The following is a 20,739-nucleotide window of genomic DNA, read 5'->3' on the forward strand; positions in this document are numbered from 1 at the left end:
CAGGCGCCCGCCACCTCCCCCGGCTAGTTTTTTGTATTTTTTTAGTAGAGACGGGGTTTCACCATGTTAGCCAGGATGGTCTCGATCTGCTGACCTCGTGATCCTCCCGCCTCGGCCTCCCAAAGTGCTGGGATTACAGGCTTGAGCCACCGCGCCCGGCCTTAAGGAGAACTTAAAATACACCTTGGTCCCCACCTCGGGTTTTCCTCGCGCCCACGGGCTTAGGCAACGCGGCTGGGCCAGCAGGTGGCGCGGCGCCCGCACTTTTTTTTCCCGGGACTGACCGCACGGCCGCCGCCCACTCCGCGGTCCGCTCCCCCGCCCGCCGCGCTCGCGGATCGTCACAAGGTCAGGCCACCGCGCGTCACCGCCCCTGGCTCTGCTAGAAAGCGCCAGGGCCGAGATTCCTTTCGGGTGACTGGGTTGGGAGGAGAAGTCGCTCAGCGTAATTGTCGGAGCCTAAACAAACAGAGACTCCGCGGCCGGGCGGGAGCTTACCCGGAAGTCGCCCAGAACAGCTCTACCCTTCGCTGAAACCTCGTCCGCCCCCTCCAACCCACAGACGAAAAGGGGAAACATCACGGCCAGAAACTGTTTGCACAGCTCCACAGATAACTCTCCTGGGCCCAGCCAGACTCCATAAGTCCCGCGCCTGGCCCCCGAGGATTGCAGGGGCTGAGGAGAAGGGCAAAGCAGGGAACCTTGAAGCGAGGGCGCGGCGGCCCTGGCCCCGCCCCAGTCCTGGGCAGGGAGCGCCGGCAACGGCACCTCCCAGAAGGGGCGGAGCCGACGACGCCTTCTTCCTTCCTGACCTGCGCGCGCAGCTTGCTGCTGGCGTCCGCGCCTGCTCCTGCTCCTCCGCTCTTCTTGCGCGGGGTGCTGAAACAGCCCGGCGAAGTAGAGCGGCCGCCGGTGTCTGCAGCCTCGCGCGGCCACAGCATGAGCGCTCGCGGCCTGGCCCTTGGCCTCCTCCTGCTGCTACTGTGTCCGGCGCAGGTGAGCGGTCGCCGGCCACCGGGACGCCCTGTGGGGAGGTGGCGGGGCCGAGAGCCGGTGAGGGCGACGGGCCCAGCGGCGGCTCAGGCCCGGGTCCTGGGGAAGTTGGTCTAGCTCAGAGGTCTCTCCCTTGTCCTGTTTCTGTCTCCGGCCGTGCTGTCTTTCCTGTGGTCTGGAAGAAGATGGCAGTGGGGGCTGGTTGACCTGTTGTGAGCCTATTCCATCTGTGGTCACCTGATTTCTCTGTGTAGGACGTGGCACCAGAAGAAGGGAGGAAAGTGGGTAGGTAGAGTGGGATACGGACACTACTTGTTTTTTAAAAAATTCTGCTACATGCACACGAACTCCACAATTTAGGAGCTCTAACCACTTTATTTCCTCTTTTCATCACCTGAGGATGGAGGTGGAAGCAGAGCTAGAGAAGAGACACAGACTTCCTCAGGCACCCAGTGAAACTGCCTTGAGTACTTGACATAAGTCAGCTTGGTCTTCTAAAGAGGGCAGGTTACTTTTCATCAACTCCTGTTTACACCTCAGGACACTGAGGCTCACAGGACGGTATTGAATTTCCCCTTGTCACTATTAGCCAGCGACAGGGTGGGGCCTGGAACTCGGTGTCCTGCTGACTCCTTCGGGGGGGTGGGGGGGGGCCTTCTGCTTCGTTTAATAGCTTTGGGAAAGAGCACCTCACTGTTTGTGTGTCTGTAGTTTCCTCTTTTAAAACTGGAGGGGGGCAGTGTCACGCTGTGGCTCTCCTTAAACTAAACCAGGATGAGAGTGCCTCCGGGGAATTGTGTCCTTGTGGGTATTAACGCCCCTCACAGAGGTGTGGCATCAATAGGTAGTAGTGAATCGGGAGAGGGAGTTCCGTGGACTAGAAAAAAACTCTCCTTCGACTTCTATTTAGTTCTCAGAAGGGGATAGGTGATGTTGATCCAGTGTTGGACTAAGAGCTTTTTTTTATTATTATTTTTTATTTTTGTGGCGGAGTTTCGCTTTTGTTGCCGAGGCTGGAGTGCAGTGGCACGATCTCGACTCACCGCAACCTCTGCCTCCCAGGTTCAAGCAATTCTCCTGCCTCAGCCTCCCGAGTAGCTGGGATTACAGGCATGCACCACCACGTCCGGCTGATTTTTGTATTTTTAGTAGAGACAGGGTTTCTCCATGTTGAGGCTGATTTCGAACTCCTGACCTCAGGTGATCCGCCCGCGTCACCCTCCCAAAGTTCTGGGATTACAGGCATGAGCCACCGCGCCCTGGGGGTGAAACCCTGTCTTAAAAACATTTTGTTTTTCTTTTCATTGTTGAGGTTGAGGCTGCTGTGAGCTGTGATCACACCAGTGTACTCCAGCCTGGGTAACAGAGCAAGACCCTGTCTCAGAACAAAAAAAAAATAGAGAAATAAATAATAGCAATTGTGTGCCTTAGAGAAAATAGAGCTATTCTGTTTCCCTGGAGTTTTTTAAAATGTATTTTTAAAATTTATTTATTTTAGAGACAGGTTCTTGCTCTGTTGCCCAGGCGTGGGGGCAGTGTTGCCATCATAGCTCACTGCGGCCTTGAACTCCTGGCCTCAAGCAGTCCTTCCACTTTGGCCTCCCCAAGCACTGGGATTATTGTGAGCACCACTCCTGGCGCCACCTAGAGTTTTAGATAAGGACCTTAAATTGGCAGGATTCCTTTTTTTTTGGAGACAGAGTCTGTTGCCCAGGCTGGAGTGTAGTGGCGCAATCTCAGCTCACTGCAACCTCTGCCTCCTGGATTCAAGCAATTCTGGTGAATCCCGAGTAACTAGGATTACAGGTGCCCACCACCACGCCCAGCTAATTTTTGTATTTTCCGTAGAGATGGGGTTCTGCCATGTTGGCCAGGCTGGTCTCAAAATCCTGACCTAGCCATCTGCCCGCCTCGTGTGGTGATTACAGGTGTGAGCTACCTTGCCCAGCCAGGCTTCACATTATTAAGTAGCTTTCTCTCGCAAATATTTTTTAAATCTCAAGTATCCAAGGCTGATGGCCAATGAGGGCTTCTTCTGTGACATTTGGGATAGGTCAGAGGTTTGTTGTAAGTCTCTTGCAAAAATGCCTGGCAGCCTTTTCAAGGTCTGTAAACCTTAACTGGAAATAATCCTATTATTATTTTAGAAATTCCTCATGTCTAAAAGCTTTCAGTGCACCTGAACAGTTTGGGGTGGAGCCTTGAAGCCAAACAGATTGGGAGAGAGTGTCTGCTTTTAGAATTCACACCAATGATAGCAGCTCATCTAGCTTCAGTCTAAGTGCTAGTAGAGTTCTATCATGGAATTATAGACTAGTTGTCCTGCGTAAGGTCTGAAATACATGTTGGGGGGATTGTTGCTTTTTCTTAATATTCAGTATGTACAGATGATGAAATAACATTACTAAACTGCCTTGTTTTTAAATCCTGTAGTCATTCAAAAAAACGTATGCAGTTTTGAGGCATAGCCTTTATTTCTTCTGGCTGTAATTTTGATAAGCTTTATCTTGAAGGACTTGGAGCATAGAGAAGTCTGGGTAGAAATTAAGCATTAAAATGGCTTTTCCTGAGAAGACTGGGAGTGGTTGAGAACAACCATCTGAAATTGGAATGACAATGGGAAATCTTTCCCCATCTTTCCTATTCCTTGACTGATGCTGTGATCAGAAATTTTACTAACATAAGTAATCAAGGGGAAAATGAGATTTTTTTTTTTTTTTTTTTTTTTTTTTTTTTTTTTTTAATTTGAGCCGGTGGGCAGAGGGAAAAGGACTTGCTGAATAGGCCTTTGTATTCCTTCAGTGTTTGTTATATTACCCAGAACAAAGAATCACTCTGGTCATGAAGACAGTGTGCTCTCTCTTTCCTGGGTAACCCTCACTCTCCACTCCTAAAAGGGATGCAGTATTCTAAGCATGGCAAATTACCTACAGCGGAAGCCTGGATCAGTCCTCTCTGATCTCAGGTGCCTCTTTCTGCCCTTTGACCTCCAGCTCTGTGAAGGGCATCAGCTCTCCAGTCAAATTGAACTGCTTGCTAGCAAAATCCTGCTGTCTTCATTATCTACATTTCACATGCTACATTATCTACGACATTCTTGTCCTGTTCCCCTAACTAGAATCCCTTCCCTCTGAAGTTCTGGACCTTTCTTTAAACTGCTGCAGCAGCATTGGCTGCCTCGTTAAAAGACCTTGGTGTGGGTCTGGACTCTTCTCTGTTCCCGAGAGTGATCTTGGGTAAGCCAGTTATCCTCTGGAGCCTCAGTTTCCTCCTCTGTAAAATTGGATTAACTATGCCAGCTATGCTTGTGAAAGACAAATATTTTCTAATTGCACTACTGAATTGCAGGCTCCTTAAGAACAATAACTATTGGCCGGGCGCGGTGGCTCAAGCCTGTAATCCCAGCACTTTGGGAGGCCGAGACGGGTGGATCACGAGGTCAGGAGATCGAGACCATCCTGGTCTACATGGTGAAACCCCGTCTCTACTACAAATACAAAAAAAAACTAGCCGGGCGAGATGGCGGGCGCCTGTAGTCCCAGCTACTCGTGAGGCTGAGGCAGGAGAATGGCGTGAACCCGGGAGGCGGAGCTTGTAGTGAGCCGCGATTGGGCCCCTGCACTCCAGCCTGGGCGACAGAGCGAGACTCCGTCTCAAAAAAAAAAAAAAAAAAAAAAAAAAAAACTATTGCTCTCCAGTATCATCTACAAATGTGGCCAGGACACTTGAGTTGGGACTCTTTTTTTTTTTTTTTTTTGAAATGGGGTCTCGCACTGTCACCCAGGCTGAAGTGCAGTGTGTGATTGTGGCTCACTGCAGCACCGACCCTGGGCTGGAGCTATCCTTCTACCTCAGCCTCCCAAGTAGCTGGGACTGCAGGTGCACGCCACCATGCCCACCTACTTTTTAAATTTTTTGTAGACACAGGGTCTTGCTGTGTTGCCCAAGGTGGTCTTGAATTCCTGGGCTGGAGATCCTCCTACCTTGGCCTCCCAAAGTGCTGGGATTACAAGCATGAGCCACCATGCTGGCCTGGGAATCTTTTTTTTTTTTTTCCCGAGACCAGTTCTTACTCTGGTTGCCCAGGCTGGAGCGCAGTGGCATAATCTCAGCTCACTGCAGCCTTGACCACCTGAGCTCAGGAGATTTTCCCACATCAGCCTCCCGAGTAGCTGGGACTATAGGTGTGCACCATCATGCCCAGCTAATTTTTTATATTTTTAGTAGAGAAGGGGTTTTGTCAGGTTGCCCAGGCTGGTCTTGAACTCCTGAGCTCAAGTGATACCATCTGCCTCAGCTTCCCAAAGTGCTGGGATTACAGGTGTGAGCCGCCATGCCTAGCCCACTGGGACTCTTCAATCATAAGCTATTTGGGCCCTGAAATGGATTTTTGGGGAGAGACTTAGAAACTAGTGGCAGTCAAAATTGGGTTTGCAGTTGGTTTCTAGGTGATGGCAATGATCAGCCGCAGCCAGCCAGGTTTTTCTTCATCTGGACTATGCTTCTCACTTTCAAATTTTTGGAACATTTGCTTTGGCAAGGAAACTTTTTAAAAACCAACTCTCTCTGGTGCAGATGTTCTGTTGGAGGATTTGAGAGGAGCTTTAAAACTAACTTCTTGTTACTGTCCTTGCTTAGGTCACAAGAGGAACTCAAAATAATTTCATAAATACGAATTTGCTGCCCTTGACACAACAAAGGATAAGATCAAAAGAACCCATGAAAAAAATCAGTCTAGGCTGGTTCCAAGGTAGTGTGTTATCAATAGATCAAAGTCAGTTACAGGTTGAACTCCTTGTTCTACTCTTTCCCCCTTCTCACTACTGCACTTGACTAGTCCGAAACAATACGTAAATAGTAAAGAAGAAAAGGCCATCTATACACTGTCAAGTGCTGTGTAAATGTTCGTAATTACTATCGCTGTCTTCATAGTTGATGGGGGGAAGGCTGGATACATAAAGAAATGGTAATACAGTAAGAAGGGCTCAGGTAAGAATGAAGATAAAGTGTTAATGGAGGGTCTGTTTTTGAGCTGGGCTTTGGAGGATAAATGAAGGTATCAGGTGGACAAGATGAAAACAGAGAAAATAGCCGGGAGAGGTGCCTAATGGTTACCCAAAACTATTGAACTGTTCACTTGAAAAGGATGGATTTTATGGTATGTAAATTACATCAGTAAAGCTCTTAAAAAAATTTGCAGGGTGCTGTATACTAGATTACATAAGACAAAAGCGACCCAAATTTTGCACAGTACTCCATTGCTGTCACATCCGATCTTGTTTTATCCTCGCAGAGCCCCTTTAAGGTGGCTGTAATGCTGTTTTTCCTATTTTATAGATGCAGACATCAAGGGTCAAATTTGTCCCAAGGTCACGTAGCTGGTAGATGGCAGATTGGGTGTTTGAACTGCCATCTTCTGACTTCTGTGCCCTAGTTTTTTGAAATTTAAGGCTAGATTATTGGTGTTTAGCAAGCTTAATTGAAGAGGTGTTCAGCAGATATTCCACTTGTTTAGTAGAGCGATCTCATTCAAGGCCTGGTTCCATCCCCAGTGTGGCTCTTCCAGTAGTCTGTAATAGATCAGGAATGGGTTTAGCCTGCCGGCCTGACCCGTGGTTCAGTCACCACACTGTGAACATTCCATAGGGAAAAAACTGCAGACAGTGTATACCGGCACCCACTTTCATAGTTTTGTTTTAGTTTTGTGGCTCCTAAATGTCTAAGACTAACAGTAATATGACCTTGGGTGAGTCACATAAAAAACCAGAATCCAAAGGGGTTATCTGTAGAACGAAGAGTTGGACTAGCTGAGCACACTTAACACTCAAAATATTTGACTTAAACACCCACATGCAGGCAGGCCTGGTGCACACACAAATTATCCTTTGTTATGTAGATTTGTTCATGCCTGGTTGGCTATAAAACACTTCCAGAGATTTCCGTCAATAGAAGTCAGACCAGCCGGGCAGCCTCCACCCTAAATGTCCTACCATATTGTTTGGTCTGCCTCCCTGACTCCAAAGAAATAGCAGGCAGCTTAATCTCAACAGGATTCTCCATGCCACTCCCTCCGCTCTAGCCTGTGTTGTCCTGTCTGGCCAGGCCAGCCTCTGCTCTCTGGAGAAGCAATGAGGTAAGGAAGTTAACCAGCAAGCCCCTCTCCTCCATCCCCTCGCTGGAGCTTGAGCTGGGTATCGCTCCATGTTTTGCCATTAGCTTTACCCATCCAGGACAGGGGCACAAATGTTGGTGCCAAGCCCTGCACTCTCAGCTCTGGTGGATGGGCAAGTCCTACCCTGGGGTTGAGGACTGTCAGTGGTACTAAGTGAGTCATTGCTTGACAACTGCCTAGAGAAATACTTTAAAAGATAGGAAACGGTAGGCATTATTTCTACAAGTGATCAAGTTTATATGGAAGGAACACTTGTATAGGATCATCGTGGATGGGACAGTTCATCTCCAGTGCATTCTCCAATTCTGAGGATACATCACTGCATAAACTGTACTAGAGTTTAAATGGTACAGAAGCTGGGTGTGGGGGAGGCAGGAGGACAAGGTGGATGGGTGGAGAATGCTTAACTTGGTGTTCAAAATCATGTTACTTATGAGCCATGCGACCGCAGAGTATCTTTGAGCCTGCTTCACTTACCTGTAAAATTCTGCCGTGCTACTACATAGAGTGTCTGAGAAAATGAGGCATGCAGTTGATGTTCAGTAAGTATATTTGTTTCATTTATTTATTTTACCACCATGCCTAGAGAACAATAGATGTTCAGTAAGTATTTGAATATGTTAGTTAATGCTTTAGGATTTCCTAACGGCAGTGGAATAGAATTCTCACTGACTTCAGAGCTTTTCCGTGTGATAATGTGTGCTTGTGGAGCTCCTGAATGGGGTCCAGTTTAGCAGTTGCCAAAGTTGCTGACATATAACACAACGGCATTTTTTTTTTTTTTTTGACACGGAGTCTCTGTTGCCCAGGCTGGAGTGCAGTGGCGCAATCTCAGCTCACTGCAAGCTCCGCCTCCCGGGTTCACGCTGTTCTCGTGCCTCAGCCTCCTAAGTAGCTGGGACTACAGGCACCCGCCACCACGCCCAGCTTAATTTTTGTATTTTTAGTAGAGACGGGGTTTCACCATGTTAGACAGGATGGTCTCTATCTCTTGACCTTGTGATCCGCCCGCCTCGGCCTCCCAGAGTGCTGGGATTACAGGCATGAGCCACCGCCCCCGGCCTAGAAGGGGCATTTTTTAACCTTTCCTGAACTGTTCCTATCATTGTTGAAAGAAGCTTCCATATGCAGTCATTTTCATAATAATTAAACTCTAGAGCATGTTGTGAAATATCCATATGATCTAACCTTTAAAAATGGAAACTCTGTAGCTGTGTAACTACAAAATTCTGGGTAGAAGCCAAAACAATCAGCACTTCTCATTTCTGAATTTAGATAATCCAGTTGTACTCCCTCAGCTCATGGTGAGTTTTGACGTGTTCTGCATCCATGAACACCAGATGTGATACAGTAGGGAATTTCAAAGAAAGGATTACACACCTAGGCTCTGCCCTCTAGGATTTTACCGTCTTACAAGGGAGTTGAGACAAAAGCAAGAAAATAACTCTTGCAACTTCTCCCAACATCACAACTTTGCAATTCTTATAAATTTTGCTTGATCCTAGGGCATGACCAAGGCAGAGGCAGGCAGGTCCTACTTCATGTGGGAGAGACGGAAGGAAGGGTTGGCGATTAGAGTGATAGGTTTGGAATACTGTAGAAAGGAGAGTGGGCAGAGCCGGAGTGAGGTGTCTGGAGCTTGTCGCACAGGCAGTGGGAAGGGTGGGTTGTAGGTTTCTGAGCACCAGAAAACGTTGAGCGCTGTTCCGTAAGAGGCAAGCGGCAGGCATCTGTGCACAGGAGACACTGCCGGGTCCAGGTGAGAGCAGAAGGCTGCACGAGGGAGCCTCCCTGGGAGTGAGCGGCAGGTTCGCTGTGGGACACGCGGTGGGTTCGAAAGGTGCCTGAGGTTTTCATTTGAAACTCTGTTGAAGAGGAAATACAAATAGAGGAAAGATTGGTTTCCTCTTAAGCACTGAGGCTGTCGGGCAGCTGGTGGAAAGTGCTGCTGGAGGGAAGCTGGAGATCACTGAAGCTGAGAAAGGGGTTTGTGGATATAATTAGAGCAGTGTTTATAGGGAAGTGCAGGTGAAGGGACCAAGAGAGAGATGAGGTTACAAACACAGAAGAGAAAGAGATGGAGATGTGGAGGCCCCTGAGGTGGAGCAGCTGCAGAGGCAGGCCTGGGGGCCAGGAAGCTGGCTCTCCACTTTCAGCTGTTGGTGAGAAGGGAGTGACGGCCGAGCTTCTCCCATCATGCGGCTATTGAGTGGGTGCACAGTGCTCATGCTCTTGCACACAGTGGGGTTTTGGGAGGGTGTGATGCTGCAGGGAGGACTTTTCATGATGCAGCTGATTCTCTTTTATTGAGAACCTGCTTTCTGGAGTCAACTGCTCTGTTTTGAATCCTGGCTTTGCACTGTGACCTTGGACAAGTTATTTAGCCTCAGTGCCTTCGTTTCTGCATCTGTAAAAGGGGTATAATAACGCCTGCCTCATCAAACTGTTGTAGGATTAATTGGTTTAACATATGAAGAGTGTTTAAAACAGTGCCTAAGCCTAGGACACCGCCAGTGCTTTGTAAGTCTCTGGGTCCTGCTGGCTTAGGTTGCTTCTTTAGGCAGGATGACTTTTTTTTTTGAGACAGGGTTTCACTTTGTTGTCCAGGCTGGAGTGCAGTGGTGCTATCTCTTCGGCTCACTGCAGCCTCAACCTCCTGGTTCAGGTGATCTTCCCATCTCAGCCTCCTGAGTAGCTGGGACTATGGGCATGTGCCACTAGGCTCCACTAATTTTCGGCTGTTGTTTTTGTTTTTTCAGACAGTCGCTCTTGTTGCCCAGGCTGGAGTGCAATGGCACAGTCTTGGCTCACCGCAACCTCTGCTTCTCGGGTTCAAGCAATTCTCCTGCCTCAGCCTCCCAAGTAGCTGGGATTACAGGCGTGTACCCCCCACACCTGGCTAATTTTGTATTTTTAGTAGAGACAGTGTTTTTCCATGTCGGTCAGGCTGGTCTTGAACTCCTGACCTCAGGTGATCTGCCCGCCTCAGCCTCCCACAGTCCTGGGATTACAGGTGTGAGCCACTGCGCTTAGCTTGTTGTTGTTATTTTTGAGAGACAGGGTTTCACCATGTTGCCCAGGCTGGTCTCAAACTCCTGGGCTCAAGCGACCCACCTTCCTTGGCCTTCCAAAGTGCTGGGATTATAGGCGTGAGCCACCACTCCGGGCCAGGATGACTTTTTTTTTTTTTTGGTCTTCCCTGCTGTGTCTCTAGGAGATGACTTTTTGAGAAGCAAACCTGAGTGTTGATTCAAGCCCAAATTTCCTTGGCTCATGTGTTATTTTTTTAGGTCTTTGGAACCTCTTTGTCGAGGTCCCAAGCAGGTAGAAGACGTTAATAATAATTCCTTATATTTGATTGCACGGTGCTCTGTAGTTGACTGAGTACTTACTGTGTATGTACAGATAGGCCCTTATTTGATCTTCACAGGAACCTGTGAGGTAGGCAGAGCTTATGAGCTTCATTTCCCAGGTAGGAAGACTCCTACATGATTAGGTAGCCTGCTCCAGGTGTGATCCCAGGTGCGCTCCAGCTCAACAAGCACACTGAGAGCCTCATGAGCTCTTGGGATCAGAACCCAGGACTCCTGATCCCACTCCGTGCTGCCTTCTCACCCACCCGTCTTCCACCAAGTGGGTGGATATAGCACTTGCTTTGAAATAAATAAAGAATGATCTTTGTGAAAAGGAACCTAAACAGCAATGGGTCATCTTTATTCACATCTGTAGTACCAAGTGCTGAGTAAGGGGATCTTAGACTCCAGACACCCGTCCTTTTCATCAGGCCGGAGCTGCAGTGTGTTGACCGCAGGTCTGTGTCTGTCACCCCGCTCCTGTGGGTAACCAGCCAGAGTGCCCCTGAGGCAGAGCCAGGCCAAGCCCTGGAGAGTTCTGCAGGTCTAGGGCGGAGTTCTTTGTATTTAAACTTTCGTATAAACCTCAGCAGTTTCCTGTGCCTCTGTAGTCAGCTTTTGCCTTTTTAAACTTCAGCTAGATAGGTAATGACTTTTACTCATTAGGACTTTTTTCCATTAGCTGGAAACCCAGAGTTGCAATACTGTTTCTTTTTTTCTTAGAATCGCCAGGTTTATGGGAATAACAATTGGGATTCTCTTTATATAAAAATAGTGGTGGAATCTTGGCACAGGGTTCATATGTGGCTTTGTTGAAGGCTTGTCACTTCCTCATTTGTATAATTTCCCTCCTTTGTGGCCTAAACATGACTTTCAAAGAGTCAAGTCGTAATTTTTATTTTAGAACATCTGAAAAATGAATTCAAAGAAAAGTGATACTGATGCCTTGGATTTCCCCACCCATACAAATCCCAATCTCCTGCTGACTTTTTCCTCTCGTGTTTTAGGGCTGCAGGGACTGTTGTGGGATTTGTATTTTGATTCTGAGGGACCAACACAGACTGACTTAGCTTCTTGCCTGTGTGTAGGTCATGTGCCACTGTCACTGAAGAGAATTTCATATTGTGACGTCTGTTCAGATTTTTTTTTTTTTTTTTTTATGGCTTTTCCATCAGGGTTCTTGGGAGCCATAGCTGCTTCTTGATACCTTCTGTTTCCCTGTAGAACAGACGATTGTAAGCCCGGGGCCCTGGCGAGCTGGGCCCTCGGTGGCTTTCTGAGTCCATCGTGAGGCAGAGGATCGGGTGTGTTTTGGGCAGCAGCCTTCAGAGCAAGGCACTGACCTGATGATTCACACTGACCCCTCCCCTCCGCTGAATTTTCTGACAACCTTGTGACTCTCACATGGGAAATGTGAGTGGCTTTTGAGAAACCTTTACGTAAAAGGTTTTACAGTTTCTTTTGAGATTGCTTTGGTGTTTTTCCTTAAAGTTAGCACATTCTTTGCTTTCTACTTCAATCTCAAGGACAGGAAGTTCATTCTTGTTCTTTACATTGGGGTGTTGATGTTTGTGGTTTTGTTGTTCTGTTCTTCATGTTACTCATGATCTATTGATATTAATTAACCTAAATACATATGGAAATATTCTTTCATTACTTCGAGCTTATATAGTTCCTGGTGCAGATGTGCAAAAATGGTGCTTTAGTAATTGCTAAGTCACTATCTTGCTTTTCTCTTTACTGTGATTCTGGGTGTTTCTTACATGGAACTATAGCTTCCTCTTATCAACAAATAAACAGGAAATAGAAATTACGTAAATAAGTGATTACCATTACCTACTTCACTGACTTGACAAATAGGCATTTGGTCTACTTTAATTAATATTTTTCAAAATGTTAAGGTGCCTGTTGGTGTTATTTCATTTTGCAGGTAGCATTGGAAGTTTCTGTGATCGTACTCAAGTGGGCACTTTTTGTTGAAATTTGCCATTGAGAACCTGGTAACACTGAAATTTGTGTTGACTTTCTGTAGGTGTTTTCACAGTCCTGTGTTTGGTATGGAGAGTGTGGAATTGCATATGGGGACAAGAGGTACAATTGCGAATATTTTGGCCCACCAAAACCATTACCAAAGGATGGATATGACTTAGTGCAGGTAAGTTCATTATCTTAGGTATTGGGAACACAAAATGCTGATCACAAGATTCTCTGTAATTAATTATTCCTTAAATGTTATTGCAGGATGGAGGTAGAGGCGAGACTAATAGGCTTAAGTCTTACCCCAAACTCTGAAACTCTAACCTGTAGCATACAGTGGCAGAGAACGAGCACCGTAACTCCAAAGGCTTAATTTTTCAGGGGATGACTTTATACCTCTTACAAAGTTTCCCAATAGCAGGTTACTATTTAGAGACTGTCCTTGGGACTTCATACGTTGCCCTTGCAGCATCTTCACAAAATATTAGAAGTTAGCTGTTTTTGATTCCTAGATTTCAGGACTCGAATGGACTCTGTTGCTAAGTGGCTTTGACATCCTTGTTCCCTGTTCATCTTAGTGTTTTCTCTGTGTTCCACTGAGAGCCTGTGAATGTTGGCTGCTACCAGGATTCTGATTTCTGTTCTTTTTTTTTTTTTTTTTTTACCATGCTGTGATACACAGGGATATTAGAACTAGAAAACTCATGTGAAAAGCCTGGTTTTAGAGGCTTAAAGTAATTAAAAGTCAAGGTGACATGATAACAGGGCTCACTTGTTCATTTCTTTTCTGTTTTTGAGACAGAAGAAGCCTTGCTCTTTTGTCCTGGCTGGAGACTAGAGTGCATTGGTGCAATCACGGCTCACCATAGCCTTGATCTCCTGAGCTCAAGTAATCTCTCACCTTAGGGTCCCAAGTAGCTGGGACTACAGGCACGTGCCACAACCCCTGGCTAATTTTTAAAATTTTTTGTGATGATGGGATTTTACCATGTTGCCTAGGCTGGTCTTGAACTTCTAGGCTCAAGCAATCCTTCCTCCTCAGCCTTCCTAAGTGCTGGGATTACAGGCATGAGCCACAGCACCTGTCCTCACTTGCTGCTTTCATCATAATTATTAAAGGTTTCAACTTCCCCTGAAACAACTAATAGAAATAGTAAGTAGCACTCTGGTTGAATTGAATCAAACAAACAAAAAACCCTAAGAAGACATAAAATGATTGTCAGGAGAGAAAGCTTCCAAATAAAAAGAAAATTAGAAACATCTCTACTACCTCTACTTGTGAAAAAGTAGTAAATGTGTAGCCTTTTAAAATATTTCTATAAGAACTTTGCAAATACAGGATGTGTCTTACCCTTTTGTACTTCAAAAGGATTACATGAAGGAATGTTGACCTTATTTTAACTACTGCCTACTCCTGTGTCTGTGCTCTTTCACCTGAAAGGAACTCTGTCCAGGATTCTTCTTTGGCAATGTCAGTCTCTGTTGTGATGTTCAGCAGCTTCAGACACTAAAAGACAATTTGCAGCTGCCTCTACAGTTTCTGTCCAGGTAGGTTCTGCTGGGGAAACAGAACAACTGGGCTGTAGATACTTGTGAACTGGTGATACTCAACTTTCCATTTATTCTTTGTTTGTTTGTTTGTTTACATATTTGTATTTATAATAACGTCTGTTATATGAATATATTATACATTTATACATGTATGTATACATTTAAAATAGGTGGATATATATTTAAATATATATTTATATGAAAATACATATATGTATAATGTGTATGCGTGTGTGTGTGTATAATAGAGACAGAGTCTCACTGTGCTGCCCAGGCTAGAGTGCAGTGGTTTGTGGTGTGATCACAGCTCACTGCAGCTTAAACCTCCTAGGCTCTAGTGATTGTTCTGCCTTAGCCTCCTGTGTAGCTAGGACTATAGGCATGCACTACCCTGTCCAGCTAATTTTTTAAATATTTTTCTTTATTAATTTTTTTTTTTTTTTTTGAGACAGACTCTTGCTCTGTCACCGAGGCTGGAGTACAGTGGCATGATCTCAGCTTGCTGCAACCTCCTCCTCCCGGGTTCAAGTGATTCTCCTGCCTCAGCCTCCTGAGTAGCTGGGGCTACAGGCACATGCCACTACACCCAGCTAAGTTTTATATTTTTAGTAGAGGTGGAGTTTTACCATGTTGGCCAGGCTGGTCTCAAACTCCTGACCTCAAGTCATCCACCCACCTCGGCCTCCCAGAGTGCTGGGATTACAGGCATGAGCCACTGCACCTAGCCTAATTTTTATTCTTTTTCTAGAGATGAGTGTCTCACTATGTTGGCCAGGCCTGGTCTCAAATGATCCTCCCACCTTAGCCTCCCAGAGTGCTGGATTATAGGTGTGAACCACAGTGGCCAGCCAGTTTGTTTTTTTTTTAAGTCAGTTTTTGTTTTGTTTTATTTTAAGAAAGCACTCTTACAATTTGTCAGAAATAAAGAGAAAAACAGTAATTATCAGACTTGGTTCACTTCCCAGTTGCTTTCAGAGTTGATGCTTGGTTTCCTCTGTGATGTTCTCACTCTGCAGGATGTCTGAACTGCGGCCAGGCTCCTTTCAAACTTGAGCTGTGCACTGTGGGGAAGAGAGGTTCCTAGGGGTCCTGCTCAGGTCCCTGGCCTGAGACTGCCATCATGCAGTCCTTCCTCTCCCCCCATGCATTGCTTTGCACATCATTCTTGTCTCTCCCTCTGGTGAAGGGATGTGATAGAGTCAGGGCCTCAGTAGAACTGGCCTTGGGGAACTGTTAACAAGCTTGTTCTGGCCGGGCGCGGTGGCTCAAGCCTGTAATCCCAGCACTTTGGGAGGCCGAGACGGGCGGATCACGAGGTCAGGAGATCGAGACCATCCTGGCTAAGACTGTGAAACCCCGTCTCTACTAAAAAATACAAAAAACTAGCCGGGCGAGGTGGCGGGCGCCTGTAGTCCCAGCTACTCGGGAGGCTGAGGCAGGAGAATGGCGTAAACCCGGGAGACGGAGCTGGAAGTGAGCTGAGATCCGGCCACTGCACTCCAGCCTGGGCGACAGAGCGAGACTCCGTCTCAAAAAAAAAAAAAAAAAAAAAACAAGCTTGTTCTGGTGTAGCTGGCTGGTTTTGTCAAACTTAGTTTTCTATCTGATCTGTTGGCTATGGCCCTGAGCAGTGAAAAAGGGCTTGGTAATAGATGTTCTTCTTCTCTAGGCCTAGCCAGCAATTCTCAAATATGCAAAAGAGCAAGCTGGTCGTGGTCTTTAGAATAGCAGATTGTGGTATCTTTCTAAATTTTTCAGACTTCAGCACACTGGTAAAGATGCTTGGGAAGCAAATATTAAAAAGGGAAAATGCTTCTCTGTGCAAATATCACTGCAGGTGGTGATAGGGCACAGGTTGGCTTCCACTGAAGAAATTCTGCTTCTTACCAAAAGTTGACAATAGAGAATGGAAAACTACCACTAAATTGTTTTTTCAGAACAACAAAAGTTGAGACTATAGTTGGGCCAGCATATCCTATGAAAGAAAGGCTTGTGGACATTGATGGAACCAAATTGGAGCCTTGTACAGTCAGTCAAAACACATTTATTTAGAATCCACCCTAGGTGAGACATTATGGACATAGGGACATAAACATAAAAAGATAGCCAACCTTTCTCCATATTATGAGGGGCACCAAAGCTTGATTTATAATAAAAATAGGAGAAACAACCTGATATTTGGAAAAATATACAGCTGTCAAAATTAGTGATTGTGGGCATTAAAAGTAGTAACATGGAAAAAGTGTGAAAACTCTGTACCCTCAGAGTGATTCCTATTAGAATAATGTAATTGTGGTTTCTGGCTTTGTTGCAGTGAAGTAGTGGGGCTCCTGAAAGAAAGAGAGTCTGTGCTTCCCTATCTCCTTCACTAAAACAGAGGCTCTTGAAGGCCAGGATACACTTTTTTCATTCTTTGTCTTACATGGTCACTGGGACTGGATCAGAGTATAAAGTAATCTTGATTGCAAGAATGCAAGTCTAATGAAACAACAGCTTTTGCAAGTAACAGTGGACGAAAGGGAAAAGAGAGCTCAGGCAGCTTACGGTTCTTGTGCAGTTGTGTGCTCCTGAAGCACATGCGACCAGAGAACAACATTGCTGTTCTCAGTCTTTACAAACCATGGGGATCTCTCCTTGTGTTTCAGGAGGGCCTAGTGATTTTCTGGAGCTTGAAAGAAAAGCTTCAATAGGTTGTAAGATGAAGATGCTCATGATAATTCTCATTATTTTATTTTATTTTCTTCTTAATCAAAACTGTCAGCTGGTGCGGTGGCTCATGTCGATAATCCCAGCACGTTGGGAGGCCAAGGCAGGAGGGTTGCTTGAGTTTAGGAGTTTGAGACCATCCTGGGCAACACAGTGAGACCCACATCTCTACAAAAAAATTTTAAAAATTAGCCAGTTGTGGTGGCGTACACCTGTAGTCCTAGCTACTTGGGAGGCTGAGGTGGGAGGATTGCTTGAGCCTGGGAGCTCAAGGTTACAGTGAGCTGTGATCACACCACTGTACTCAGCCTGGGTGACAAAGCAAGACCCTTTCTCAAAAAAAAAAAATAATAATAATAATAATAATAATAATAATTCCTGATGCTCCAAAGTCCCTTTACTCTAGGTCAGAGAATGTATGTCTCTAAATTATAAAGTACAGAATTCAGAGAAGCATCTCTCTCTTTTTGAAATTATAATTGGACACAATAAATGCAGAAAGTAATTAGGGCATTTTTTAAAGGTGTGCCTTTATTTTAACATGAGGTTTTAAGTTTAGTATTGCTGATTTTTGGTATGTTCTCTTGGTAATTTGCCACTTTAAGTTTAAAATATTCTTTGTCTATTTAAAATCATTCTCGCTGGCCCTATTACGTGTGAGATCATGCAGAATATAATTTACTTTTCCTTTAGATGTCCATCCTGTTTTTATAATCTACTGAACCTGTTTTGTGAGCTGACATGTAGCCCTCGACAGAGTCAGTTTTTGAATGTTACAGCAACTGAAGATTATGATGATCCTGTTACAAACCAGACGAAAACAAATGTGAAAGAGTTACAGTACTTTGTCGGACAGAGTTTTGCCAATGGTAAGTAAACTTTTAATTATTCCTCTTTTACAGCTGGCATCAGGACAGCAGAGCAAATTGTTCCTTTTAGTTGTCCTGTCAACTCTGTGGAAAATCACAATTTTCAGTTCCATTGGCCAGGAAATAAAGTTGTTGCTTTGCTTGTATCCTAGGACTTGGAACTACAACGAATATAACAATCTCCTTAAAGCGCTTGCTTTAACTCCCCCTAACTTTAACTTCCCACATGGAAAATTTTAGTATGTGCAAGTTTGCATCCATACACTTCAGTAACCATTGGATCTTTGATTCTAACAGACGTGAGTTGTGTAATGTCATAAATTACTGCAAGACTGAGAAGATAGAACTGTTAATAGTTGGCAGAGAAGAGGTCATGACTCAGAAGAATCAGATCACCATAAAGGAAAGTCAGCAGGTCTAACAGATAGCAGAAATGATCCCCCAGCATTGACCAACATACAACATTTAATTATAATGACAGTTAAAAGGGTAACAAAAAATTCCTTAGAAAAAAGGTCTCTTTCACAAAAGCAGCAAAAAATAAGGCACTTAGGAATCCAAAAGATGTGACATACAAGGCAACCTGACTGAATGGAGAGAGGTCATTTTGTCCGGAAACAGAACCCTGCATGTATGGAAAATGGATATGTAACACATGTGTCATTACAAATCATTGAGAGAAAAGGTGGACTAGTTGATAAATGGGATGAGAAAATACATTATATTTATCTAATTTTAATTTTTACAGATAAAAAAATCAATTATATAGATTAAAAATCCCAATTGGAAAGTTTTAGAAGTAAATATAGAATATCTTTGTGACTTTAAGATAAAGGAAAGATTTCTAGACAGGAGAGGAAAAGCAGAAACCATAAGGAAAATATTTATGAATATAAACAACTGTTATCTGGAGCAGTCAGCGAAATGCAAATTTAAACAGTAAACTACAATTTCACACCTCATCAGCTTGGCACAAATTAAAAAGTTGGTCAGTTTCAACTGTGGATGAAAATGTGAAGCAATACGAATACTAATATACTCCACCACTTATAACTATAATTTGGTATAATTGTTTGAAAACTATTTGGAAAACAACTGTGATAGGTAGTAAAGTTGAAGATAACCCTCCTCCCAGAAATTGCACTTGTAGATGCCTGCCTTAGAGAAACTCTAAATGCACATATACCTGGAGACCCACATAAGAACACCTACTGTAACATTACTGTGATTGTGAAAAATTGAAGACCTCAAGAGAATGAGAAGACATGACACAGACTGGAAGAAAGTATTTGCAAAAGACATATATTAGTAAAGACTATTATTCAGAATATACAAATAACTTCTAAAACTCAACAAGAAGAAAGCAAACAGCCCAACTGAAAGATGGACAAAATAACCTGAACAGATATCTCACCAAAGAAGGCATACACGTGGTAAATAAGTACATGAGAAGAGATGCTCAACATTATGTCATTAGAGAATTACAAATTAAAACAACCAGATACCACTACACATCTGTTAGAATGGCCAAAATTCAAAACACTTGCAACACCAAATGCTGTCAATGAACTCTCATTCATTGATGGTGGGAGTACAAAATGGTACAGCCACCTTGGAAGATAGTTTAGCAGTTTCTTACAAAACTAATGATATTCCTTGGTATTTACTCAAATGAGTTAAAAATATGCCTACCCCAAAACCTGCACATGGATGTTTATAGCAGCTTTGTCCATAAGTGCCAAAACTTGGAAGCCACCAAGACTTCCCTCAGTAGGTGAATGGGTAAATAAATTGCCACATCCACGCAATGGAATATTATTCAGTGCTAAAAAGCCATGAAAATTCAGTGCTATCAAGCTATGAAAGTACATGGACAAACCTTAAATCCTATTACTAAGGAAAGCCAATCTGAAAAGGCTACTTACTGTATGATGTTCTAGAAAAGGCAAAACTGTGGAGACAGTAAAAAGTCAGTGATTGCCATGGGTTACGAAAGAGGAAGGCATAAGTAGAGCACAGAAGATTTTTAGATGGTGAAAATACTGTGTATGATACTATAATGGTGGTTACATGTTTATGTGACATTTTAAAACAAAAGTACTACCTACTTAAAACATACAAGTACACAACATGCATGGGAAGGATAAACATCAAATTCAGGATTGTTTTACCTTAGGGAAGGGACTACCGTCAGGGAGAGGCAATTGGGGAGCTTCAACTGAATCTATAGAGTGTATGTGTGTGTGGAAGTATTTCTTTATTTTTTTGAAGAGATGGGCCTCACTGTGTTGCTGAGGCTGATCTTGAAGTCCTAGCCCTAAGTGATCCTCCTACCTCGGCCTCCCAAAGTGTTGGGACTGTAGGTGTGAGCCACCACACCTGGTCTATAGTGCATTATTATTTGTATTTATTTTTTGAATTATGCCATAGCCAGTTGTTCTGAATAGTGCGTTATTATAAAACAGAGTCAAGGTTTCATGCTGTCACCTAGGCTGGAATACAGTGACACAATTGTGGCTCATTGCAGCCTCAACCTCCTAGGTTCAAGCAGTCCTTCTGAGTAGTTGGAACCACAGGCATATGCTACCACACCTGGCTAATTAAAAAAAATTTTTTTTTGTAGAGATAGGGTCTTGCTTTTTTGCCCAGGCTGGCCTCAAACTCTTGGCCTCAAGCAATCCTCCCACTCAGCCTCCCAAAATGCTGGAATTACAGGTGTGAGTCACTGCACCTGGCCAAGTCATTTTTTTTTAATGTTGAGGCAAATGTTGTAAAATGATAAGAGTGATAATTAACTGGGTAATGAGGAAATGAGAACTGTAGTATTCTCCGTGTTTTTTTTGTATGCTTGAAATATAAAATAAAACCTGAAAACCAAATGGTGAGCTGGAAGATATGAGGGAATTACCCAGAAAACAGCATAGAGATAGATCTATAAATCATTAAAGAAATGACATATAGGGTAACATGAGAAGCTCCGGAGAGTTGGGGAGAGACAATCAAAGGGATAATGAGGATTTTCCAGAATGGATAAGGGAAGAACCCTGAGACTTTGAGAAAATTCAGTATACAAAAATCAGTACAAGTGTACAGAAATACTGCAGTGGACAATCTCAAA

The 20,739-nt window shown here is 44.4% G+C and overlaps 1 protein-coding gene across 3 annotated transcripts in view; it reads left to right on the top strand.

Annotated features, from left to right (window-relative positions):
• Window positions 1-340: 340 nt before the first annotated feature.
• The window catches only part of NPC1 (NPC intracellular cholesterol transporter 1), a 56,748-nt gene continuing 36,349 nt past the window's right edge, over window positions 341-20,739 (top strand). For all 3 annotated transcript variants that reach the window (XM_026456018.2, XM_026456019.2, XM_026456020.2), the window contains exons 1-4: window positions 341-996; window positions 12,551-12,673; window positions 13,937-14,043; window positions 17,446-17,621. In XM_026456018.2, the coding sequence (XP_026311803.1) occupies window positions 940-996; window positions 12,551-12,673; window positions 13,937-14,043; window positions 17,446-17,621 (463 nt within the window). In that variant the 5' untranslated portion in view covers window positions 341-939. The remainder of the gene's footprint in view (window positions 997-12,550; window positions 12,674-13,936; window positions 14,044-17,445; window positions 17,622-20,739) is intronic.

Source organism: Piliocolobus tephrosceles, chromosome 18 (assembly GCF_002776525.5).
Source record: "Piliocolobus tephrosceles isolate RC106 chromosome 18, ASM277652v3, whole genome shotgun sequence".
In the NCBI taxonomy this organism is placed as follows: domain Eukaryota; kingdom Metazoa; phylum Chordata; class Mammalia; order Primates; family Cercopithecidae; genus Piliocolobus; species Piliocolobus tephrosceles.